The following is a 26,474-nucleotide window of genomic DNA, read 5'->3' as shown; positions in this document are numbered from 1 at the left end:
CTCTCTCTCCAGATTAAATGCACAGTCATAGCCACCTTATTTAGACACAAAACAGAGCAAACAATTCATGCTCTATAGCCGAACTGATGGCCAGGAAGGCTTTCTGCGGGGGCCTCTTTTGGCCCTAATGAAGCAAACTTGGGGGGGGGGGGCGTCGAGAGAGCCGAGCATGGGCGCAAATGAATGGATCATGGTCCTGCAATATTGAATTTAGTGGCTTTTAAATCCCAGGAGCATGGTCCCAAATTGAGTTTGCCTGTTTCAGATCCCTGCCTGTCAGAGCCTAATGCTGAATTTGCTGCTTTCACATTTTCATCACAGACAGGCTCTGGTTTGCATTTCCCCCGGTTTCTTTTTTTTCTGTTTTCTTCCCAGTGGCTTTAGTTTGAAAGCCCTGATTGTTTTTGGCCGGGGTGCACTACTCACTCCCTCCCTCCCCTGGGCTTTTTCCTCTTCCTTTCTCACCCCTACCTCTTCTTTCCCAACTTCATCATCACTGCATCCCCCCTCCCCTCCTCGCTCTCTGGGTTGGAGTGCCGTGCCATGCTGCCTAACCTAACCCTGGCAGCCAGGCAGCATCTGCCCCACACAGGCCCTCTGCCAGGCAGCAGATGTGGACAGTTGACCCAGGATGGTCCCCAGAGCTTGCCTTCTGTGCCGTACCTCTCCTCTGGCTCTCACCCCCCCAAACCACTAATGAGTGCTGGCAGGGCACTTTTGCTCCCCCTTCCACCCCCCGCCCTCTCTTCCCCTTCCATGGGTCCCCAAAGCCACGGTACACTTGCCCGGACCAAATCAAAGTCCCCTTCTGGGCCAAAACACTTCTAGTCACACTAACATTGGATTATACCAGACCCTGATTAGGTCTGGGCTTCTCTGGATGTGTTGAGAATATGGGCCTCCGTTGGCCCCAACCACACCTCCCCAGAGCTGGAGGCATGTTCAACACCTGTCTACACTGCAGTCTAACAGTCTCACATCACAGCAGCTCACTTCAATGCTGTTTAGGAGCAGCTCTCATTCAGTAGACAGGCTGTAAGAGATTACAGTAGAACTTGGGCTTGTAGTTTTACCTAGTCAGGTCATGGATTCAGGAAAAACTCCTAGTTCTGCTGATCATCTGTGCCACAGTGTTCCTATGTTCCCCATCTCACCATGCTCTCAATCTGTGTGTGTGTGTCTCCACAACAGGATGCTGAGGAGTAACCAGATAGGCTGTGTGGACAACACCACTTTCACAGGCCTGAGCTCTGTACGTCTGCTGTCCCTCTACGACAACCGGATCTCCACCATCGCCCCGGGAGCCTTCACTACGCTGCACTCCCTCTCCACCATGTAAGCCTTCCCTCTCTCCATCCCTCTCTCCATCCCTCTCTCCATCTCTCTCTCCATCCCTCTCTCCATCTCTCTCTCATCCCTCTCTCCATCTCTCTCTCATCCCTCTCTCCATCCCTATCTCCATCTCTCCCTCCATCTCTCCCTCCATCCCTCTCTCCATTCCTCTCTCCATCTCCCTCTCCATCCCTCTCTCCATCTCTCTCTCCATCCCTCCCTCCATCCATCTCTCTCTCCATCCCTCTCTCCATCCCTCTCTCCATCCCTCTCTCCATCTCTCTCTCCATCCCTCCTCCATCCATCTCTCTCTCCATCCCCTCCCTCTCTCCATCCTCTCTCTCCATCTCTCTCTCCATCTCTCTCTCCATCCCTCTCTCCATCCCTCTCTCCATCCCTCTCTCCATCTCTCTCTCATCCCTCTCTCCATCCTCTCTCCATCCTCTCTCCATCCCTCTCTCCATCTCTCTCTCCATCCCTCTCTCTCCATCTCTCTCTCCATCCCTCTCTCCATCCTCTCTCCATCTCTCTCTCCATCCCTCTCTCCATCCCTCTCTCCATCTCTCTCCATCCCTCTCTCCATCCCTCTCTCCATCTCTCCTCCATCCCTATCTCCATCCCTATCTCCATCCCTCTCTCCATCTCTCTCTCCATCCCTCTCTCCATCCCTCTCTCCATCCTCTCTCCATCCCTCTCTCCATCCCTATCTCCATCCCTCTCTCCATCTCTCTCTCCATCCCTCTCTCCATCTCTCTCTCCATCCCTATCTCCATCCCTCTCTCCATCCCTCTCTCCATCTCTCTCTCCATCTCTCTCTCCATCTCTCTCTCCATCCCTCTCTCCATCCCTCTCTCCATCCCTCTCTCCATCTCTCTCTCCATCCCTCTCTCCATCCCTCTCTCCATCCCTCTCTCCATCTCTCTCTCCATCCCTCTCTCCATCTCTCTCTCCATCCCTCTCTCCATCTCTCTCTCCATCTCTCTCTCCATCCCTCTCTCCATCCCTATCTCCATCCCTCTCTCCATCCCTCTCTCCATCCCTCTCTCCATCTCTCTCTCCATCCCTCTCTCCATCCCTCTCTCCATCCCTCTCTCCATCCCTCTCTCCATCCTCTCTCCATCCTCTCTCCATCCCTCTCTCCATCTCTCTCTCCATCCTCTCTCCATCCCTCCATCCCTCCATCTCTCTCTCCATCTCCTCTCTCCATCCCTATCTCCATCCCTCTCTCCATCTCTCTCTCCATCCCTATCTCCATCCCTCTCTCCATCTCTCTCTCCATCCCTCTCTCCATCTCCATCCCTCTCCATCCCTATCTCCATCCCTCTCTCCATCCCTCTCTCCATCCCTATCTCCATCCCTCTCTCCATCCCTCTCTCCATCCCTCTCTCCATCCCTCTCTCCATCCCTATCTCCATCCCTATCTCCATCCCTCTCTCCATCCCTCTCTCCATCTCTCTCTCCATCCTCTCTCCATCCCTCTCTCCATCCCTCTCTCCATCCATCTCTCTCCATCTCTATCTCCATCCCTCTCTCCATCCCTCTCTCCATCTCTCTCTCCATCCTCTCTCCATCCCTCTCTCCATCCCTCTCTCCATCCCTCTCTCCATCCCTCTCTCCATCCCTCTCTCCATCCCTATCTCCATCTCTCTCTCCATCCCTATCTCCATCCTCTCTCCATCCCTCTCTCCATCCCTCTCTCCATCTCTCTCTCCATCCACCACCTGATTGTCTGTGTGATCACCACCCTCTCCATGTTAGTCTCATCTCCCTCCCTCCTTCTCTCCCCACCTGTCTTCCACCTTATCCATACTCTGTTCCGCCTCCTCATTTTACACTGTTTTTACATTTATCCAGAGCAACTAGGGTTAAGTGCCTTGCTTAAGGAACGCCGGCAGATATTTCACCTAGTCGGCTCTGGATTCGAACCAGCGACCCTTCCCGTTTTTTCTGGCCAAGCGCTCTTAACCGCTAGGCTACCTGCCGTCCTCCTCCTCTCCCGCCGCTCTTCCTACCACCTGACCGTCTGAGGGATCACGCCGTCCTCTCTAGGACTGACACATCCCAGTCTGGAGAGACAGACAACATCCAGTGTTTTATCTGCAATTACAGCTCTCTATGGTTTTAGAATAGTGCTTGCAGATGGTCTGGGTAATTACAATTCCGTTTTGTCTCAGTCTCTCGACCCTTGCTATCAAGCTACACATAGTCTGCTATATGCACCCCCGCGCCCTCTGAAGCGTAAAAAAAATATAGTTGTATCTTTCCAAAACTAGCAACAGCATGAGAATTGTCCTTCTTGGCTGCTCTACAAATATCGACTCACATTGCAGTGGAACATGATTTGAAACGGTGCAATACTTTCGTCGATAGCGAGGAAGTTATGTCATGTCTGAGATGAGACTGTCAGATGTGATCGGTATTGACGTGTGAAGATGCTGCTATTGAAAAGACATTGTGGGAGTGTTATGCCTCGTACCCATCGCCACCCAGGAGAGGATGTATTAATAACTGAACATTTATCAGATGAATAAAAGATTAGAGGCTGACATTTCCGGACGTGCACCACCAGCACCTCACATGCAACCCGTACACGGACTCATGTTCATGTTTAGAATGCCAGAGGTTTCTCCCTCTCCTTCCTCCTGCTCTCGCTCTCTCCCTCTTCCTCTTCCTCCCTTTCTCTCGCTGTCCCTCCCGCTCTCTCCCTCTTCCTCCCTTTCTCTCGCTGTCCCTCCCTCCCGCTCTCTCCCTCCCTCTCTTTCCCTCTCTCTCTCCCTCCCTCTCTTTCCCTCTCTCTCTCCCTCCCTCTCTTTCCCTCTCTCTCTCCCTCCCTCTCTCTCTCCCTCCTCTCTCTCTCTCTCTCTCTCTCTCTCTCTCTCTCTCTCTCTCTCTCTCTCTCTCTTTCCCTCTCTCTCTCCCTCCCTCTCTTTCCCTCTCTCTCTCCCTGCCTCTCTCCCTCTTTCCCTCTCTCTCTCTCTCTCTCTCTCTCTCTCTCTCTCTCTCTCTCTCTCTCTCTCTCTCTCTCTCTCTCTCTCTCTCTCTCTCTCTCTCTCTCCCTCTCTCTCTCTCTCTCTCTCTCTCTCTCTCTCTCTCTCTCTCTCTCTCTCTCTCTCTCTCTCTCTCTCTCTCTCTCTCTCTCTCTCTCTCCCTCTCTTTCCCTCTCTCTCTCTCCCTCCACCTCCCTCCTGACTCTCACGGAGAGGGAGGGAGAGGAGAGTGAAAGCGCTGCTGTGGTCTGCCAGCTCTCTAATTACCCTGCGGCTGACACAGCCGGATCCGTTTCAGTGCGGCCCGCCTAAAAATACCGTCTGGGTTGTGAACCAGCACTGCGTAGACCAGGCCAGGCCAGGCCAGGCAGCAGCACAGCACTGTGTTTGCCCAGCTGTTATCCCAGTGTACAAGTGCAGCAGAGAAACAGTCAATCAGGCTGAGCCAGAGAGGCCTCCTGATCTCTCTTCTTTTCTCCTCTCTCAGGCCTAAATTAGAGCCGGGAGGCAGCAAGTGTTTCCGGTGGGTGGGACCAGTTGGGTAAAGGCAACAGTCAGGACAGAGGTTACTCTGTGGGGGGAACTGAAACTGAACTATCGCAACACAAATAGCTTCTTCTATTTTATTTATGTTTTGACTTGCCATTTTGTGTCTCATTAAAAATATTAGCTTAAACTGTTCTGTACTTTTCTGTTACTTGTGTTATTGTGCTTTATAAAAGCATCTGCCTGCCTGGAGATACAAAGCAATGGAAAATGTATTTTCTCATTATTTTCTCCTCTCATAGTAAATACATATGACAATACTTTGATTACCAGGGGGATACACAAGTAATGATTCAAATCCAACTCTATGGCGGGGGGGTGACTTAACGTATGGCGTTAAAGGGGTCATTCCACGAAAGGGGTGCCTTTTAGACATGCAAACTTCAAACTAAAAAATAAATACCTTCAAATATCAACATGGTAGATTTGTTTCGCCTACAGAAAACCATATTTTCCCATCTCAGGCATTACAGTCCTATGAACTAAAAGCATTTTATCTGCACTTGTACCACACTGTCTGTCAACCGTGTTACTGACACTTATGTCACTGTCTAACTATTGTTTAAAAGCATGTTTGAGATAAAAATCCAACATTTTCTCATTGTACAAATACACTCACATATCAAACTTAGTGAAGGTTTGAGGTGAAGATCGGCCATTACTCCATATGTAGTGAAGGAGCATGGGACCACATGGTGTTCATGAAATTGGGGATTTTACATAATGTCCCACACATAATGAAAGTTAAATCAAATCACATTTTCTCCTGACATTAATTGAGCGAACAGGTTTGACGTGTTGAGCTCGACCACCTCAGTCAAACGCTGATAAAACAAGTATAAATAGACCAAAAGAGAGAGAGGTCTAACTTCCTTTTCCATCACGCTGTTCGGAGGAACCGAACGATGTCAGCTGCTGTCAATCATTCAACTTGGTGGAATGATAAAGCGTTTTTAAGGGGTAAATTGTTTGAATAACAGGGTTGACCTTGAACAGACGTCAATTCATCACTAATCGCGTTCATATAAATAATAATATTCAGAAAGGACTTTGTTAAAGCAGCAAAACAATTAGGCCTTTTTAAAACGATGGTGAAACCTGGATAAATGTTGGGAACAAGTGGGTTGAAATCTTCCCAGAAGGGACACGGGGCTCGACGGAGGGACATGTCAAAACGCTGCATTTTGGCACTTCGCATTCATTGAAATCTCCATGTGGTCTGTATTAGTGCAATTCATTCAATATACATGTAACAGGCTTTTCAATTCAATATTGGTCGATTTCCACTTAACATATCAAAGGGAATCAATAGGTATCCATTTCGTGGAACGACCCAAATCTCTGCGGTGAGGTGGATGACGGTGCATTGTAAGGTCAACATCCTATAAATCCTACACTGTGGGCTTTGATAGCACAGGAGTCGCCTCAGCTCTTCTGTTCTCAAAAAAGAAAGGCCTGCCCAGCTTATCCCTTTTAAACTGTGGGCTGGGTTAGCCTTCCAGTCACTACCGGCCCCACATTACAGTCCTACACACACACAGGGACACACACTGAACCGCTTCCCATCTGGACTTGAGTGAGTCATCCCTGGAGGCACATTCGACTCTGCTCTTACTATCTGTCACTGTGTCTACGGGTGCTTAAAGTGGGACTCACTCGAGGGTGAAAAGTTAAACACCACTAATGGCAGCTCAATGCTAGGTATAATTTCTTCCCACCATTTCCCAGGTCAAATACAGGTCACGAGACGACTCAGTGTGTATTGTCCCCTTCAGTGATCAGCTCACCTAGTCTAGTCTACACTGGTCTTGTACGTTGGCTGTCAAAGGTTACAAAGCTGAAACCCAAGTGAGTCTGACTGTCACATTTTCTATCTATCTATCTATCTATCTATCTATCTATCTATCTATCGCTCTCTCTCTCTTTTTCTCTCTCTCTCTCCCCTCAGTAACCTGCTGTCCAACCCCTATGTGTGTGACTGCCACCTGGCCTGGCTGGGTCTGTGGCTAAAGAAGACCAGGGTTGTGAGTGGGAACCCTCGCTGCCAGAAACCTGCCTTCCTCAAGGAGATCCCCATCCAGGATGTGGCTAACCCTGACTTTACCTGCGACGGTATGGTGCACACATAAATGGGTGCCTGCATGCACGCCACATACACCCCACATGCGCGCGCACACACACACCTTCTATGTCTCTCACAAGCCTGGCCCTGTTTCTTCCACACCCCATCCATTTAACCTTCCATCACTAGCATTGAACTGCACCTCTGTTTTCTGGCCCGAGGCACTTTGTAAAGGGTCTTATGACACCAGGCTTTGCCATGACTTCTAGCAGGAGTTGCTCTAGATCTGTCTCAGCTATTGTCACGCCTACCCATCTACATCCATCTATAAGCCGTTCATACCTACTTCCCATGAAATCCCACTGGCTGCGTAAAACGCACCGCGGAATCTGCTGCTTCCACCTGTTACTAGCTATAGGCCCAAGACCCTGAGTTCAGAGTCTACTCAACCCCCTCACCTCCATGTCTCTGAGCTTCTGTAGTATACGGCAGCATGTGGGACACAAGCACACACACACACACACACACACACACGCACACACACTGTCCACCCACATAGTTATTAACTCCAGTATGTGTCTGAGCAGGGATAGGGAGTAGAAACTATGAGGCAAAATGGAACAGTAGTCGTAGGCGACCGCATTATCTCACGTCAGTGTGGGTTTTATGAGGACGCGGTCATTGCCCGGTCATTTGAGGACAAAGAGAGAGAGAGAGAGAGAGAGAGAGAGAGAGAAGAGAGAGAGATCCTCCGTGTAGAGAGAAAGAGAGAGAAATAAGAGAGAGAGAGAGAGAGATTAGACTGCCATATTAACCCACTAATTATCAAAAACCAGAGAGAGACCAGATTCACCCTGCACACCTTAATTCCCATAACAAAGCCATCACAAACAGGAGATGCTTTGGAAAAGAGAGCAAACTGGTCATGAGGGTCTGAGAGGGACAACATATGACATTAGAAAATCATGACAAACAAAAAGATAATTACTTAAACATTGCGGTTAAGAGCAAAAAAACAGATTTCTTCAAACTAGAGGAGCCCTACACAGAGGATGCAGAGCCCCAGAGAGGAAGCTTTGACTATGTAAACTCAGTGAGCATAGCCTCCTGCTAGAGAATCCGTCAAATGTCTGCTGTTTGCTGCAGATCTGGTGCTCTCAGACCAAGGATGTGGCCTGTAATGAGACATATTTCCCCAGATCACCAGGACACAAATAAAATTCCATTCGAAAACATATGCCCTAGATTTTGAAAAACTCCCATACCTGGCCTAAAATTCCACAGGTAGCCATCACAAAGATTTGTGACCTGTTGAGAGAAAGGGCAACCAGTGAAAAGAAACACCATTGAAACTGAACTGTGGCTGTAAAGTTTAACTCCAGAAAGAATTGAATTGTGGCGTCTGGCTGAGCCTGGGACCCTCTCTCTCTCTCTCTGTGTGCCTCTTGTCAAATGCTCCGGGGTCTTGGGAAAATAGCACTTCAACTCTTAAGGACTGTAGGGATTCGCTCCAAAAATGTTCTCGTATAGTCAATCCAATTGTAAGTTGTAATGGTGATGTACAGTCTATATACTGTAAGTCCCTAACCCAGACAGTCGAGTTGTAGCCATGAAGTTCCTTGCATGGGGTTTCTCTAGCTTTATTTGTTCAGATAGCTATAGCAGGCCACAGACTGACCATTGTATGGTTTCATTTAGCCCTGAAAGGTACATGCTTAACAAGAGGGAGCGGGCGGAGGGTTTAGTGCACTCTGTATCCCTTCACCTCAAGGTCCACATAGCTGCAGCTACGATGACACACACTGACTCACTCCTTCCATTTTTACACGACAGTAACTTCAATTACACTTAAGGTGTAGCTCAATGAAGGTACAATATTATTTTGGGGGAGATTTGACATCCCCCCCCCCCCAATCAACAACGTGTAAAAGTGAGTCAGCGATTACGACTAGACTAGCTCCATCCCTCTCTCCCTCTGTCCCATCCAGACCCGAGGCCTCTCTAGGCGGGCAGGCAGCAGCAGCCAAGCCCCAGTCCCAGACCCAGTCCCAGACCCAGACCCAGTCCCAGTCCCAGTCCCAGACCCAGGCAGTGCTGTGTGTGTTATTGTTGGAGCAGACCTCAGACTTCATTACCTTCCATTAGTGTCTTAATTCCCTGTTTCTTTTTCATCTTGGGTGCAATTCAAGCCTTTGCAGATATCATCTCTCATGCCTTAGATTAAAGGGGAGGGGAGGGGAGGGAGGGAAGCAGGGAGGGGAGGGAGGGAAGCAGGGAGGGAGGGAGACTCAGGCCAAGAACAATATTATGTGGCTGATCTTTAACTCCTGTTTTTCTGCATCTCTTATTATGATTAAATGTTTACTGTAATAATGGTTGAATTTCGACCCGCCAGGCAAGGCAGCTGGGGGAGAGATTTGGGAAGTGGTGGCGCAATTATCAGATTCCCCCTCCACTTTGGGCTTCATTTATAGAGTTCTACTTTCAAAGGGGCCGAGTAAATTCTGGCAGTGTTGCCGGGTTGTGAGATGTCTATCACAAACCATTTCCACCCTCCCCTCTCGAGCTACTCCTCTAATGTGAATGGGACGGCTCTTAAAATAGTGCTGAGAGTAAGTGGAGTCACCCATCTGACTTAGTCTTATTTACTCTCTCTGTCTCCCTCCCCTCTCGCTCTCTCTTTCCCTCTCTCTCCCTCCACCCCCTTTCTCTCCCTCATTTCCCTCTCTCTCTCTCCCTCTCTCTCTCTCCCTCATTTCCCTCTCTCTCTCTCCTCATTTCTCTCTCTCTCTCTCTCCCTCTCTCTCTCTCCTCTCTCTCTCTCTCCCTCTCTCTCTCTCCCTCTCTCTCTCTCTCTCTCTCTCTCTCTCTCTCTCTCCCTCTCTCTCTCTCTCTCCCTCTCTGCAGGCACTGAGGAGAATGTGTGTTTTCCGGTGTCTCGCTGCCCAGAGTCGTGCACATGCTCAGACACAGTGGTGCGCTGCAGTAACCGGGGGCTGCGCACTCTGCCCAAAGGCATCCCCAAGGACACCACTGAGCTGTGAGTCCCATGCGCACACACACACACACACACACACACACACACACACACACACACACACACACACACACACACACACACATACACACACACAATACACACACACACACACACACACACACACACACACACACACACACACACACACACACACACACACACACACACACACACACACACACACCATATATACCTTTCTCTCTCTCTAACATACACACACCACCTCTAACACACACACGCCTGGGTCTGGCGTTCCTCACTATTATCCAGAGTATAGGTCATCCTCGGGGCTGAAATCAAACATGTTTCAGAAGGACAATTCAATAGTTTCATGTCAGAAATAGATGGAACAGATGTTTAACCCGTCGGTTGAGAGGGATGCTGTGTCTGCCAGGAGGCCGGGTGAGGCGGGGTAGCTCCATAGTTGAAGGTCAGGGAGGCATGCCGTCGGGGGATACAGGGGGAATTCGTCATCACCAAACGGCTCAGTGTTCTGGGAGACGGAAAAGGGCACACACAGCCACTGACAGACTGCTGCATTAACACCACACTGCCTGGCCACTTTACCATCACACCTTAGAGGACGAAGTGGAGGGATGGAGAGTGGGGTGGAGAGAGAGAGTGAAAGAGCGAGAGGGAAAGAGAGAGGTGGTGGAGGCATAAAGAGAGAGAGATAGTGGAGAAAGATGAGCGAGGGAGAAAAGGAGAGCGAGAGAAAGTGAGAGAGATGGTGGAGGAGTAAAGAGAGGGAGATGATAGATAGAGCGATGGCCGGGGAAAGGAGAGAGGGAGGAGAAAAGACAAACGGTGTTGCGAAGCAGTAACAGGGTCTATGAGAGCCAGTCGGGGCCCCTGACAGCTAACACATCTGCTGTTCCTCCTCCGACAGACTATTAGACCCTCTCTCCCTCTCCCTACCCTCTCTCTCGCTCTCTCTCTCTCTACCTACCCTCTCTCTCTCTACCTTCCCTCTCTCTCTCTCTCGCTCTCTCTCTCTCTACCTACCCTCTCTCTCTCTCTCTCTACCTACCCTCTCTCTCTCGCTCTCTCTCTCTCTACCTACCCTCTCTCTCGCTCTCTCTACCTACCACCTCTCTCTCTGTCTACCTATCTCTCTCTCTCTCTCTCTCTCTCTCTACCTCCCCCCTCTCTCTCTCTCTCTATCTCTATCTCTCTCGCTCTCTCTCTCTCTACCTACCCTCTCTCTCTCTCTCTCTCTCTCTATCTCTATCTCTCGCTCTCTCTCTCTCTACCTACCCTCTCTCTCTCTCTCTCTATCTCACTCTCTCTCTCTCTCTCTCTCTCTTGAAGAACACAGCTTACCCATACACACACTCTCACCAATACACCCCCTACACACTCTCTCCAATACACACCCCCACACAGTCTCACCCAATACACACCCCTAAACACACTTTGAGCAATACACATCCCTACACACACTCTCACCAATACACACCCCTACACACAGTCTCACCAATACACACCCCTAAACACACTTTGAGCAATACACACCCCTACACACAGTCTCACCAATACACACCCCTAAACACACTTTGAGCAATACACATCCCTACACACACTCACACCAATACACCCCCCTACACACACTCTCACCAATACTTACCCCAACACACACTCTCACCAATACACACCCCAACACACACTCTCACCAATACACACCCCTACACACACTCTTACCCATACACACACTCGCACCAATACACACCCCAACACACACTCTCACCAATACACACCCCTACACACACTCTTACCCATACACACACTCGCACCAATACACACCCCAACACACACTCTCACCAATACACACCCCTACACACACTCTTACCCATAAACACAGCTTACCCATACACACACTCTTACCCATACACACACTCGCACCAATACACACCCCAACACACACTCTCACCAATACACACCCCTACACACACTCTTACCCATAAATACAGCTTACCCATACACACACTCTTACCCATACACACACTCTCACCAATACACACCCCAACACACACTCTCACCAATACACACCAATACACACCCTACACACACTCTTACCCAAAAACACAGCTTACCCATACACGCACTCTTACCCATACACACACTCGCACCAATACACACCCCTACACACACTCTCACCAATACACACCCCTACACACACTCTCATCCATACACACCCATACACGCACTCTTACCCATACACACACTCTCACCAACACACACCCCTACACACACTCATCTATACACACCCTACACACACTCTCATCCATACACACCCCTACAGGCACTCTCACCTCCACACACTCTCCCTACCCATTACAGGAAAGGCCTCCTTCCTCCAGCCCTGGCATAGTCCTGATTATCTATTGATTCGCTGTGTACCTGATGCTACATCATTCCTTTGTGGATGAGCTGTTCCATAAATATGCTCTTCCATGAATCAGGACATAACCAAGGGATTTATAGTGATTGGGGTGATTTTGAAGTGGTGGAGTGTATGTCTGCGTGTTTGATATAACCCCAGGATCTAATGCCTTCACCTCCCTCCTCATTTCAGATACATGGAAGGGAACCTTCTGATGTCCATCCCCAAAGAACTGTCCACACTTAAGCAACTGTCTCTTGTGTATGTATCGTGTCTATTCCAAGTCAAATCACAAGTTAAATCATTGTATATTCCTCGCTGGTCATAGGTCCTGCATAATGTTAACAATGCCAAAACAATCTCAATTGTATTGAGATATTTTGCAGCAGAGGATATTGTGTATTATTTACTGAAACATTGAAACTGACCATTTGGGGTTTGTGTCAAGGCGAGACAGTTCTGTGTTGTCTCTGTGGACTTTAAAGGTGTTTGTCAGCTCTGGTTCTTCCCTGAAGTGACCTTGCGTCCTGTTGTGTGTTTGGTATCACAGAGACTTAAGCAACAACAGCATCAGCACTGTGGCCTCCATGACCTTCAGCAACATGACTCAGCTTGCCACTCTGTGAGTTACCATGACGATGCGCCACGGCCGACCGGCTGTCTGGCCACACCGGGCTGGACACAGTGGCCTTAGTCACTTTTATAGTCGTATAAAACACACTCACATATATATACACACACACACACACACACACTGTGTTATGTTCCCATCCGTTTGAATTATAACTGTCTCCTCTCTTTTGAATGACAGGATCCTGAGTTACAACCAGATTCGCTGTATCCAAGTACACGCATTTGATGGCCTTAAATCTCTGCGTCTCCTGTAAGTGTTACTCCTTCCTTTCTCCTCTCTACTGTCTTCCCCCTTTCCTCTGCCTCTCTTCCCCCTTTCCTCTGCCTCTCTTCCCCCTTTCCTCTGCCTCTCTTCCCCCTTTCCTCTGCCTCTCTTCCCCATTTCCTCTGCCTCTCTACCCCCTTTCCTCTGCCTCTCTTCCCCCTTTCCTCTGCCTCTCTTCCCCCCTTTCCTCTGCCTCTCTTCCCCCTTTCCTCTGCCTCTCTTCCCCCTTTCCTCTGCCTCTCTTCCCCCTTTCCTCTGCCTCTCTTCCCCCCTTTCCTCTGCCTCTCTTCCCCCTTTCCTCTGCCTCTCTTCCCCCTTTCCTCTGCCTCTCTTCCCCCTTTCCTCTGCCTCTCTTCCCCCTTTCCTCTGCCCCTCTTCCCCCCTTTCCTCTGCCTCTCTTCCCCCCTTTCCTCTGCCTCTCTTCCCCCTTTCCTCTGCCTCTCTTCCCCCCTTTCCTCTGCCTCTCTTCCCCCTTTCCTCTGCTCTCTCTTTACCCTTTCCTCTGCCCCTCTTCCCCCTTTCCTCTGCCTCTCTTCCCCCTTTCCTCTGCCTCTCTTCCCCTATTTCCTCTGCCTCTCTTCCCCCTTTCCTCTGCCCCTCTGCCCTCTCTTCCCCCTTTCCTCTGCCTCTCTTCCCCCCTTTCCTCTGCCTCTCTTCCCCCTTTCATCTGCCTCTCTTCCCCCTTTCCTCTGCCTCTCTTCCCCCTTTCCTCTGCCCTCTTCTCATCTGCCTCTCTTCCCCCTTTCCTCTGCCTCTCTTCCCCCTTTCCTCTGCCTCTCTTCCCCCTTTCCTCTGCCTCTCTTCCCCCTTTCCTCTGCCTCTCTTCCCCCTTTCCTCTGCCCCTCTTCCCCCCTTTCCTCTGCCTCTCTTCCCCCTTTCCTCTGCCCCTCTGCCTCTCTTCCCCCTTTCCCTCTTTCCTCTGCCTCTCTTCCCCCCTTTCCTCTGCCTCTCTTCCCCCTTTCCTCTGCCTCTCTTCCCCCCTTTCCTCTGCCTCTCTTCCCCCTTTCCTCTGCCCCTCTTCCCCCTTTCCTCTGCCCTCTTCCCCCTTTCCTCTGCCTCTCTTCCCCCTTTCCTCTGCCCCTCTTCCCCCTTTCCTCTGCCTCTCTTCCCCCTTTCCTCTGCCTCTCTTCCCCCTTTCCTCTGCCTCTCTTCCCCCTTTCCTCTGCCTCTCTTCCCCCTTTCCTCTGCCTCTCTTCCCCCTTTCCTCTGCCTCTCTTCCCCCTTTCCTCTGCCTCTCTTCCCCCTTTCCTCTGCCTCTCTTCCCCCTTTCCTCTGCCTCTCTTCCCCCCTTTCCTCTGCCTCTCTTCCCCCCTTTCCTCTGCCTCTCTTCCCCCTTTCCTCTGCCCCTCTGCCCCTCTTCCCCCTTTCCTCTGCCTCTCTTCCCCCTTTCCTCTGCCCCTCTGCCTCTCTTCCCCCTTCCCTCTGCCTCTCTTCCCCCCTTCCCTCTGCCCCTCTTCTCCCCTTTCCTCTGCCTCTCTTCCCCCTTTCCTCTGCCTCTCTTCCCCCTTTCCTCTGCCTCTCTTCCCCCTTTCCTCTGCCTCTCTTCCCCCATTTCCTCTGCCTCTCTTCCCCCTTTCCTCTGCCCCTCTTCCCCCCCTTTCCTCTGCCTCTCTTCCCCCTTTCCTCTGCCTCTCTTCCCCCTTTCCTCTGCCTTCTTCCCCCTTTCCTCTGCCTCTCTTCCCCCTTTCCTCTGCCTCTCTTCCCCTTTCCTCTGCCTCTCTCCCCTTTCATCTGCCTCTCTTCCCCCTTTCCTCTGCCTCTCTTCCCCCTTTCCTCTGCCTCTCTTCCCCCTTTCCTCTGCCTCTCTTCCCCCTTTCATCTGCCTCTCTTCCCCCTTTCCTCTGCCTCTCTTCCCCCTTTCTCTGCCTCTCTTCCCCCTTTCCTCTGCCTCTCTTCCCCCTTTCATCTGCCTCTCTTCCCCCTTTCATCTGCCTCTCTTCCCCCCTTTCCTCTGCCCTCTTCCCCCCTTTCCTCTGCCTCTCTTCCCCCTTTCCTCTGCCTCTCTTCCCCCTTTCATCTGCCTCTCTTCCCCCTTTCCTCTGCCTCTCTTCCCCCTTTCCTCTGCCTCTCTTCCCCCTTTCATCTGCCTCTCTTCCCCCTTTCCTCTGCCTCTCTTCCCCCCTTTCCTCTGCCTCTCATTCTCCTCCCTCTCTCCATGCCCTTTCCTCTCTCTTCCCCCTTTCATCTGCCTCTCTTCCCCCTTTCCTCTGCCTCTCTTCCCCCTTTCATCTGCCTCTCTTCCCCCTTTCATCTGCCTCTCTTCCCCCTTTCCTCTGCCTCTCTTCCCCCCTTTCCTCTGCCTCTCTTCCCCCTTTCCTCTGCCTCTCTTCCCCCTTTCATCTGCCTCTCTTCCCCCTTTCCTCTGCCCTCTCTCTTCCCCCTTTCCTCTGCCTCTCTTCCCCCTTTCTCTGCCTCTCTTCCCCCTTTCCTCTGCCTCTCTTCTTCCCCCTTTCATCTGCCTCTCTTCCCCCTTTCTCTGCCTCTCTTCCCCCTTTCCTCTGCCTCTCTTCCCCCTTTCCTCTGCCCTCTTCCCCCTTTCCTCTGCCTCTCTTCCCCCTTTCCTCTGCCTCTCTTCCCCCTTTCCTCTGCCCCTCTGCCCCTCTTCCCCCCCTTTCCTCTGCCTCTCTTCCCCCTTTCCTCTGCCTCTCTTCCCCCTTTCCTCTGCCCCTCTTCCCCCTTTCCTCTGCCTCTCATTCTCCTCTCCTCTCCCTCTCTCCATGCCCTTTCCTCTCGTCTCCCCCTCCTCTTCCCTCTCTCCTATCCTCTCCTCTCCCTTTTGTCTCCCTCTTCTTCACCTCTGCTTCTCTTCTTCCCCCATTCCTCCTCCCCTCCGCCCAGTGTGCAGTGTGATAAATGGGCCCCCTGCCTCCCTGCCTCCCTGTCATCCATCTTCCCCTCCTCCCCCGGCTCCAAAACAACTCCAAATAAATAAAACATAGAAAACAGAAGCTAAACGCTCTTTCTTCTTCTCTATTGCTTCCTCTGGGCTGTTAAGATGGAGCTGAAAACACTGCTTATTAACTTGGGCCAGGAGGTGACTGTTGGAACACAACAGTCTGCAGGTACACGTCAGGGCCTGGGCAAGGAGAGCCCCACAGGGCCATCAGGCCCCCCAGTTCATAGATATAGGGATGGAGCGAAAGAGAGAGGGTGGGAGAGAGAGAGAGATAGAGAGAGTGAGAGAGAAAAAAGAGACAGAGAGAAAGAAAGGGGGCAGAGAAAGAGAGAGAGCAGAGACCAATCCTCATATATTTCCTGTATAATAGCTCCAGTTCCCTGCTAACCTGATCTGGATTCTTCCCAGCAGTCAGTCTATACAGTGTAGTCCAGCACCAGTCCCAATCTCTGGCTCTATTAGAAGGGATTTGCCTCCAGGAGTAATCTCTCTCTCTCTCTCTCTCTCTCTCTCTCTCTCTCTCTCTCTCTCCCTCTCTCTCTCTTCTGCTCTCTCTCTTCTGTCTCTCTCTCTGTCTCTCCTCTCTCTCTCCCGCTCCTCTCCCTCTCCCTCTCCCGCTCTCTCTCTCCCGCTCTCTCTCCCTCTCCCGCTCTCTCCCTCTCTCTCTCCCGCTCCTCTCCCTCTCCCGCTCTCTCTCTCTCCCTTTCCTGCTCTCTATCTCCCTCTCTCTCTCTCTCTCCCGCTCTCTCTCTCTCCCGCTCTCTCTCTCCCGCTCTCTCTCTCTCTCTCCCTCTCCCTCTCTCTCTCTCCCGCTCACTCTCCTCTCTCTCCCTCTCCTTTCCTGCTCTCTCTCTCTCCTCCTCGCTCGCTCTCTCTATCTCTCTCTCCCTCTCTCTCTCTCTCCCCTCTCTCTCTCCCCCTCTCCTCTCTCTCCCGCTCACTCTCTCTCCCTCTCCCGCTCTCTCCCTCACTCTCTCTCTCTCCCGCTCTCTCTCTCCCGCTCTCTCCCTCTCTCTCTCTCTCTCCCGCTATCTCCCTCTCTCTCTCTCTCCCGCTCACTCTCCCTCTCTCTCCCTCTCCCTTTCCTGCTCTCTCCCTCTCACTCTCTCTCTCGCTCTCTCTCTCCCGCTCACTCTCTCTCTCTCCCTCTCTCTCCCGCTCACTCTCTCTCTCCCTTTCTCTCTCTCTCTCCCTCTCCCGCTCTCTCTCTCTCTCCCGCTCACTCTCGCTCCCGCTCTCTCTCTATCTCCCTCTCTCTTTCTCTCTCCCTCTCCTGCTCTCTCCCTCTCCCTCTCTCTCTCTTTACTCTGGCCTACCTAGTCACCAGTTGCCAGGCAGCCATCATTGTCACTCGTTCATTACCCAGAATCTCCCTGGGGTGCATCTGGCAGAGGCTGAAAGGCGTAGGACTGTCTGTCCTGTGTGTCGGTGGGTTGGTGGGTTCTATTGCTGTCTGGCCCCCTGGATCCCCTCTGACTGTGGCAGGCCTGTGGGTGGCGGCTGGGGCCCTGGGGCTTGCGGGACAGGGAAATCACTTCACAGAGTTGGCACGCCACGCAGTGTGGGTGTGGAGGGGGGGGTGTAAGTGTGGTGCGTGCGTGTGTATTATGTGTCTACTGTGTGTGTGTGTGTGTGTGAGACGGCTAATGGAATGTGAACCCAGACAGAGGCAGACACACCACCACTGCCCACTGCATTCACACGGCAGGGCCTTGAAAGGGTTAGCAACATGCTAAAGGTCTGGAGCCTGGGGACCCTCCGGGTGTGGAGAAACAATGAGAGGGCTTGATGTCCATCAGCCATCACCCCCGTCGCTGACGCTCTTCTTGTTTTCAATCTCTTTCAGGACTCTCCACGGAAATGACCTTTCAACTATACCAGAGGGAGCCTTCAACCATTTGACATCTCTGTCTCATCTGTGAGTGTGATAGTAGTGTGTGGTCTTACCCAATAGTAATATAGTCACACACACACACACACACGACACACACACACACACACACACACACACACACACACACACACACACACACACACACACACACACACACACACACACACACACACACACACACAGGAGAGCAGTGTTGTGTTGGGAGCGCCAAGAGAACAGCGTGGGCCCCACAGGAAGCCATTTTATAACCACGAAGAGGCATACATCACCGTGGCTCCTCTGTTACTTTCTCTCTGGTTCCTGCCTCTTGTTTTAAGTAGCAATTCTGTAGTTTGGGTGTTCTGCACTGAAAGAGACTTGAGAGACGGAAGAAGTTTAACCCAAAAAATATGGGATACTAGACATGAACGAAGATCCTCTGTTTTATTAAAGGCAATGAAAGTTCAAGGCAAACTTTTTTTCTTTTTTAAATGTATGAATTGTCTTTGTGCTACTGGTTATGTACACGTCAGACCAGTGCGTGTTTACAGACTGTCTGCATGTACACATGCCTGCCTGCACCATATACTCTTGCACTTCCAAATGTGACCACTAGATGCATAACTCCTATATCTCGCTGTTTCCCAGGGCTTTGGGTGCCAACCCCCTGTATTGTAACTGTGACCTGCGCTGGCTGTCCCAGTGGGTGAAGGCTGGCTTCAAGGAGCCTGGCATCGCCCGCTGTACTGGACCACCTGACATGGCTGACCGCCTGCTGCTCACCACGCCCCTCAACCGCTTCCAGTGCAAAGGTGAGACGCATTATCAACACTGGCTGTCACAGCTCCATCCTCTCACCTCCTCCGTCTGCTGCTCGCGTTTCTCCTCCTCACTTCGCTCCCCTACTTCTCCTCTTCCTGTACCCCTCCCTCTCCTCTCCCCCTGCATCTCCTCGTCCCTCTCCTCCTTCCCCCTCCTCCCCTGCCTCTCCTCCTCCTTCTCCCCCACTCAGCCGTTCCCCTCTCACCCCCTCCTTTCTTCCTCCCTTCTCTCCCTCTCCCCTCTCATCCTCTCCTTTCTTCCTCCCTTCTCTCCCTCTCCCCTCTTACCGCCACCTTTCCTCCCCCCTTCTCTCACTCTCCTCTCTTACTGCCACCTTTCCTCCCCCCTTCTCTCACTCTCCCCTCTTACCGCCACCTTTCTTCCTCCCTTCTCTCACTCTCCCCTCTTACCGCCACCTTTCTTCCTCCCTTCTCTCCCTCTCCCCTCTTACCGCCACCTTTCTTCCCCCTTCTCTCCCTCTCCCCTCTTACCGCCACCTTTCTTCCTCCCTTCTCTCACTCTCCCCTCTTACCGCCACCTTTCCTCCCCCCTTCTCTCACTCTCCCCTCTTACCGCCACCTTTCTTCCTCCCTTCTCTCACTCTCCCCTCTTACCGCCACCTTTCCTCCCCCCTTCTCTCCCTCTCCCCTCTTACCGCCACCTTTCTTCCTCCCTTCTCTCCCTCTCCCCTCTTACCGCCACCTTTCCTCCTCCCTTCTCTCCTCTCCCCTCTTACCGCCACCTTTCTTCCTCCCTTCTCTCCCTCTCTCCCTCTCCCCTTTCTCACCTTCTCTCCTTTCTCTCTCCCTTTCTCTCCTTCTCTCCCTCTCCTCTACCGCCACCTTTCCTCCCCCCTTCTCTCACTCTCCTCTCTTACTGCCACCTTTCTCCCCCCTTCTCTCTGTAACTCACGCCACCTTTCTTCCTCCCTAGTCTCCTCTCCCCTCTTAGTGGACCTTTCCTCCCCGTGTGACTCACTCTCCCAATCTTACCGCCACCTTTCTTTCCTTCTCTCACTCCCTCTTTGTCACCTTTCTTCCTCCCTCTCTCCCTCTCCTCTTACCTCACCTTTCCTCCCCCTTCTCCCCTCTCTGCTCTTGACTCCTCTACACGCCACCTTTCCTTCCCCCTTCTCTCCCCTCTGCCACCTCCCCCCTTCTCTCTCCCCCTTCTCTCCCCTCTTCTGCCCCCCTTCTCTCCCTCTCCCCTCTTACCGCCACCTTTCCTCCCCCCTTCTCTCCCTCTCCCCTCTCACCCTCTCCTTTCCTCTCCCCTTCTCTCCCTCTCTCCGTCTCCTCTAAAGGGGAGTGAACCCAGCTGCCACATATTTCTGCCCTCTGTAACCACGCATGCCAAAATAGTGCGGAGAGAAAGAGTGAGTGGAATCGCATCGTGTGACTCACTCTCTCAATCTTTCTTCTTTAATATCTCACTCGCTCTTTGTCACTCTTGTCCTCTCTCTTTCTCTCAATCACCCTCTCCCTCTCTCCCCCTGTCCCCCTCTATGTTTTTCTTTGACTCCCTCTTCATCTCTCTCTATCTCCCTCTCTATCTCCCTCTCTATCTCCCTATCTGTTGGTGTCTGCCTCTCTCTAAGTCCCTCCCTCTCTCTCTCTCTCTCTCTCTCTCTCTCTCTCTCTCTCTCTCTCTCTCTCTCTCTCTCTCTCTCTCTCTCTCTCTCTCTCTCCCCATATCTCACCCTCTCTTATTTTTCTCTCCCTTTCCCTCCACCCCCTCTCTCTCTCTCTCTTTTCTCTCCCCATATCTCACCCTCTCTATTTTTCTCTCCCTTCCCCCCCCCCCTCTCTCTCTTAGGTCCAGTGGATCTAAATCTGATGGCAAAGTGTGCTCCCTGTCTTGCCGGCCCCTGTCTGAACAATGGCACATGTGCCAGCGACGTTAGTGGCTCCTACCACTGCACCTGTCCCATTGGCTACAAAGTGAGTACACAGCCCCCCACACACACCCCACACACACACACACACACACACACACACACACACACAACCACGACCTGGAGAAATGCAACAGTTGGTTTGGGTGTAAGTATTGAGGGGAGGGTTACAATAACTGGTAAAAGGCTGTCGTCTGGAAAAACTCACAAATCCGCCCAAGGGTAAAATAGCGTTCAAATATCCAGCAGATGGGTGTGTGCGTGCCTGTGTACCTGGCGGGTGTGTGTGTGTTTTAATGTCCCCACTGTGTTGTGTGCTGTTGGTTTGTCTAATCATTAGCCTTTTGTTTGGTTATGGGATTCCTGTCAGTGTCCTGCTCCACAGACACAGATACAAACTTAACCTCGAGCCCTCTACAGGGACAAAGCCCCTGGCCTCGCTTTTTAATTCAAATCTTAATGTTTGCGTGTGTGTGTGTGTGTGTGTGTGTGTGTGTGTGTGTGTGTGTGTGTGTGTGTGTGTGTGTGTGTGTGTGTGTGTGTGTGTGTGTGTGTGTGTGTGTGTGTGTGTGTGTGTGTGTGTGTGTGTGTGTGTGTGTGTGTGTGTGTGTGTTTGTGCGTGCATGTTGTTTTCTGTCGGCCTCCACTCGGCATAAATGAATTAAAATGTGTAAGGAGAATGAGAAGCTGAGCGAGAGAGAGAGAAGAAGAGGAAAAGAGAATGAACAGCCAGTGTCCCCAAAAAAAAACATGCTGAGGGAAATGGCGGTGGTCAAACATGCATGGTGGTGGGGCCGTCTCACGGTGGCGGTGGTTTCAAATTCAAACAGGGAGCCAGTGTCTCTGAGGGACATGCATGGCGGTGGTTTCAAATTCAAACAGGGAGCCAGTGTCTCTGAGGGACATGCATGGCGGTTGCGTGTGGAAAGGATACGGCTTCATGATATAGCTACAATTCCCTCTATAGTGTGCTACTTTTAACCAGGGTTCGTAGGGCTCTGGTTTAAAGTAGTGCCCTATGTAGGAAATGGGGTGCCATTTGGGACGCAAACTGTCTCTTCCTACGCTGTATGTGACTGTGGACTTAAGGGTCTTGAATGGCACATGGCACTATACTGTAACACTACCACTACACACACACATACACAGTGATAGACAGTCTAACACCTCCCTCCCTCCCTCCCTCCCTCCCTCCCTCCCTCCCTCCCAGGGTCAGAACTGTGAGATAGCCATCAACGCCTGCATCAGTTTCCCCTGTGCCAGCGGAGGGACCTGCCACCTGATGCCAAGCCAAGTGGAACAGTTCAGGTACACACCGATGACCACTCTACCATCACTACCCTACCGACATGCAGTCATGGAACCATACTGGGCCCACACTTCCCTCTCTACGCTCCAAAAGGGACCCTATTTCCTGTCTAGTGGGTCCAGCCAGAGGAGTAGCGGGCAGTCAGCAGTGGTGTTTCAGTGTGTGAGTGACACCGTGAGATCCCATGGCTCTGTAGAGCTGGAGGCAGATGACTGTCACTCTCTTCTCTCTTCCGTCTTCCACTGTTTGGCCTCTTTAAACGCCAACCAACCGCCCGACCCCAGGTTTACCCCAGCTCTCTGCCTCATTAATGACACACCTCAGTGATCCAGCCAGTCCCTCTGGAGAACTGCTTAAAGAAATCAAAGGCGCTCCTCTCCTCTGCATTTTTTTTCTACTTCTTTCTTTTCAACCAGCAGCCGCTGGCCTTCAGAGGAAGACAGGCGCTTGATGAAGCTACCCGTCTCACCGGTAACGCCCGCCACAGCTCAGTAACACTTCTCTCACCCTCCTCTGCCCACTCGCCTGACGCGGCGCACCCATGATGCCAGCCTTGTCCCCAGCCACCCGCCCACGCGCACCCATGATGCCAGCCTTGTCCCCAGCCAGAGAGCCCACGAGAGAGAGGCGTCACCGAGAGAGAGAGAGAGAGAGAGAGAGAGAGAGAGAGAGAGAGAGAGAGAGAGAGAGAGAGAGAGAGAGAGAGAGAGAGAGAGAGAGAGAGAGAGAGAGAGAGAGAGAGAGAGAGAGAGAGAGAGAGAGAGAGAGAATGCAAGCGAGATTCAGAGCCAGTGGTGCCTGAGTCAAAGGGTACGGTCTCAATCGGTCTACCAATTCCAGACATGACATTTAGGTATAGCTTGATGAATGCCCTTCCACGTAGGATCAAACAGGAACCCACGTCTAATTGAAATTATTGAATCCACAGACAGACCTGATTACATTTTCAAATGCCACTGGAGTTCTACCTTTGTTGTTATTCCCATTAAAGTGCAGGTTTTATACCAGGTCTTAGGCTTTCAAAGGGCATTAGTCACTAATAGAGGGGCCAGAGACAAAGAGCAGAGGGCATCTGGAGAGTGGATTTGACAAGTGGAAAGAAACCCAGTACGCTTCCCCGACTCAGTGTGGAGGGTAGAGAGGGTGTACCCAGTATGGTTCTGTGACTCTGGCTGTGTCTGAAATGGCACTCTATTCTCGAGCAAACTATCTAACTGTGCCCCCTATCGTCTCTCTCTCCTCTCCCCTCCCCTCGGCAGCTGTGCGTGTCCACCTGGCTACGAGGGTCTACAGTGTGAGGTGAACCCAGATGACTGTGAGGACAATGACTGTGAGAACAACTCCACCTGTGTGGATGGCATCAACAACTACACCTGCGTCTGCCCCCCCAACTACACAGGTACTGGACACACACACACACACACCCACTGAACACTACTCTGTGGAGACGAGCCACACCATGAGCATACATTGGCTTCTCATCCACTTGTTGTGCTTCTCTAATACATTCTAATACACTTTTATTTTTTAAACGAGTCAACCACATCAAGATAAAAGTCTGCTTAAAACATAGACTGCTCTGCTCTGCTCTGAAATTGCATTTAAAGCAATTGTGAGTCATTTAGTTATTTATCAAATCAACCAAAGAGTAATTTTTTCCGCTAGCCTATAATGGACTGTTTATTCCGCATTGACCTGAAACTGCTCTTTGGAGATGACATTGCAGTCACGTTGGAGCAAAGAGGCAAAGAGGGGGTAGGAATCCCTTGGGGGGGCGGGGGGCCTGCCTGCACAGTCCAGTGAGTTCTGCCCAATCGCTGACAGTGCAATTCCGAGTGCAGGCAGCCAGTTCTGGTGAGTGAGACGGAGAGACGTTTTCCCACTGTCTCTCTGCCAGGCTGTGGCCTCTCTCTCTCTGCAGTGCACACGGCAGGCAGGCGAGGAGGGCAGCTCCCCGGGCGGGCATCATGGGCCATCCCCCGCCATCGCCTGCCTGACTCAGGCGTCACAGGGGAGGGAGGGCGCTGATCTGTGCAGCTGCTCCAACGCACATCGACCCTGTCATTAACGCTGCACGCCTAATTGTAGGCCTCGCCGTGCCGTGTCCGTCCCAGTCCCAGCCTCCCCTGGGACCAGAGCAAAGAACACAGAGTGCCTGTATGGGGCAATGAGGCTAGAGGCTGGCAGTAGAGAGACATCCAGCAGCCAGGCTGCTACACATACTGCCCCCTCAGTGTGGGCATATGGGCACCTGGGCTGGCGGTGGACAGCGCCAAGCGGCCCTGTGAAGCAGCAGCCACAGCCCGACTCTAGGGGAAGTCCGCAAGCTAACCCAGCAATTAGGCCTCCTTTAAACTAACTGTTTGTCCTCCTTCTCTCTCCGCCCTTATCCATCCATCCAGCCATCCACACAGAGCAGTTTTATTTGGCTGCTTCCTATTTTAAACCAGCACAAGCAAGACGGTGTGTGTGTGTGTGTGTGTGTGTGTGTGTGTGTGTGTGTGTGTGTGTGTGTGTGTGTGTGTGTGTGTGTGTGTGTGTGTGTGTGTGTGTGTGTGTGTGTGTGTGTGTGTGTGTGACTACATGGATATAGTCTAGAGCAGGGTTCTCAATTGAATTCAGCTGTGGGATTTTTTTATTTAGCAGGTTGGTTGAGGGGGGGGGGGCAGTTCTAAATCGTTTGTACATTGCAAATTGACCACAAGAAGCCTAAACAGTTATTGTATTTGACCAAAATTATATCATTTCAAACCTTGATTACATTGGGGTAGGATCACATATGCCTCTCTATTTGTGCGTGGGAATACTTGGGAACAGATTTCCACAATTAAAATCACTTTGAGCTGATTTCCTGGTTATTTTATGTCCAACAGCAAAACAAAACATTAAAAGCTTTATTTTTTCTTTTTTTAAGCTTGGGGGTCCAAGTCAATTCTGACCCATGGACCTATTGAGGAACCCTGGACTAGAAGGAGAGAGAGTGTCTCACTGGCCTGCATCACATGACCAATAGATCCTGGGAACATGATGTTAGGGAGGGAGAGAGTGGTAGAAGGAGGGGGTGGCTAGGTGGCTGTCCAATTGGCATGTTGCTTGACCTGAGGCAGTTTTTTATTTGATTTACATTTATTTAACTAGGCAAGGCAGTCCAAAACAAATTGTTATTTTCAATGACAGCCTACTGGGGTAAAACAACAGATTTTTACCTTGTCAGCTCGGGGATTTGATCTTGCAACCTTTTTACTAGTCCAGCACTCTAACCACTAGGCTACCCTGCCGCACCTCACAGTGTAGCGTGAGATGACCAGTCTCTGCTGACTATCTCCTCAACGCTGTTCTCCTCTGTTCTCTCAGCGACAGGGCAGACCTGCTCACAGGGGGTGGACGTGGCCTCCATCTGGTGTGTGTGTGTGTGTGTATCTGGGTTAAGTGTTCTGGACCCTCTGGTTATCAGAACCATGAGACACAGTGACATCTATAAACGATCCTCCTCTCTCTCTTTCTTCCTTTACAAGCTGACAGATATGATATGGGAAAAGGTCAGTCTCTCTCTCTCCACACACCTTCTCTGGGTTTATTTTCCCTGTTTCCCCTGTAAAACTAAAACTGCAAGCTAAACGGAAAATTATTTCTTTTTCATATTGAATAGAGTGCATATCAACTCTCATTTTGCCACTGACTTTCAGTTTTCCGTACCAATCGAAACCAGTGCCAGGCCTGTAGCAATGAAAACAGGCAGACACAGACACATTGTGACATAGAGCACCATCGAAGCCCAATTGGAGTGGATTTCCCCTGTAGAGTGGCGGCTGCTGGGACGCTGGCAGACATCCCCAGGGCCCCACCATGAGGCTGCCGGATGAGGGAGAGGCAGAGGAAACAGACCTGGCAGTAGATAGAGAGAGAAGTGGAGGGAGGGAGGGAGGGGGAGGGAGGGAGGGAGGGAGGGAGGGAGGGGGAGGAAAGATCTCTCAGGGGCTAGGCTGTGGAGTGTCTGCATCTACTCTCCCTCAGCCCAGCCGCAGACAGACTCAGAGAGGCTTTGTACTGGGGGGGGGGTCAGTCAGTCAGTGTAAAGGAGAGAAGGAGAGGCCTTGTGCTGTGAAAGCCTGGCTGAGCCCCAGCAGCCCCCCTGTTAGAGGAGGGGATCTAGTCAAGCAGGTGGACAGGGACAGAGGGTTTATTGAACCGGGACACTTGGCCAGGCAGTGATTTAGTGGATTCAGATGGGGCCTCATCTGGGCAGCCACAGCCCTGTATTCCATGCAGATTACAGCACAATATAGTACATGTGTTTCAAGTTTGCACGGCTAATACCCTGAGCAAGACAACCCCCAACTCCCCCTGTATGGGAGACCAGGCAGGCCGGCAGTAGAAACAAGACCCAACTGTTGAATGCTGAGAAAGCCATGATGGTGCTTTGGGGAGTCAT

The 26,474-nt window shown here is 51.5% G+C and overlaps 1 protein-coding gene across 1 annotated transcript in view; it reads left to right on the top strand.

Annotated features, from left to right (window-relative positions):
- The window catches only part of LOC118383088 (slit homolog 3 protein-like), a 225,863-nt gene that overhangs the window by 179,872 nt on the left and 19,517 nt on the right, over window positions 1-26,474 (top strand). The window contains exons 18-28 of the mRNA XM_052507337.1: window positions 1,192-1,335; window positions 6,814-6,977; window positions 9,835-9,967; window positions 12,543-12,611; window positions 12,901-12,972; window positions 13,162-13,233; window positions 17,991-18,062; window positions 18,666-18,829; window positions 20,655-20,779; window positions 21,944-22,041; window positions 23,302-23,441. Coding sequence (XP_052363297.1) covers window positions 1,192-1,335; window positions 6,814-6,977; window positions 9,835-9,967; window positions 12,543-12,611; window positions 12,901-12,972; window positions 13,162-13,233; window positions 17,991-18,062; window positions 18,666-18,829; window positions 20,655-20,779; window positions 21,944-22,041; window positions 23,302-23,441 — 1,253 coding nt within the window. The remainder of the gene's footprint in view (window positions 1-1,191; window positions 1,336-6,813; window positions 6,978-9,834; window positions 9,968-12,542; window positions 12,612-12,900; window positions 12,973-13,161; window positions 13,234-17,990; window positions 18,063-18,665; window positions 18,830-20,654; window positions 20,780-21,943; window positions 22,042-23,301; window positions 23,442-26,474) is intronic.

This window comes from Oncorhynchus keta, chromosome 4, assembly GCF_023373465.1.
Source record: "Oncorhynchus keta strain PuntledgeMale-10-30-2019 chromosome 4, Oket_V2, whole genome shotgun sequence".
In the NCBI taxonomy this organism is placed as follows: domain Eukaryota; kingdom Metazoa; phylum Chordata; class Actinopteri; order Salmoniformes; family Salmonidae; genus Oncorhynchus; species Oncorhynchus keta.
Note: the sequence above shows the minus strand (reverse complement) of the source record. Positions and strands in the feature narration are given on the sequence as shown.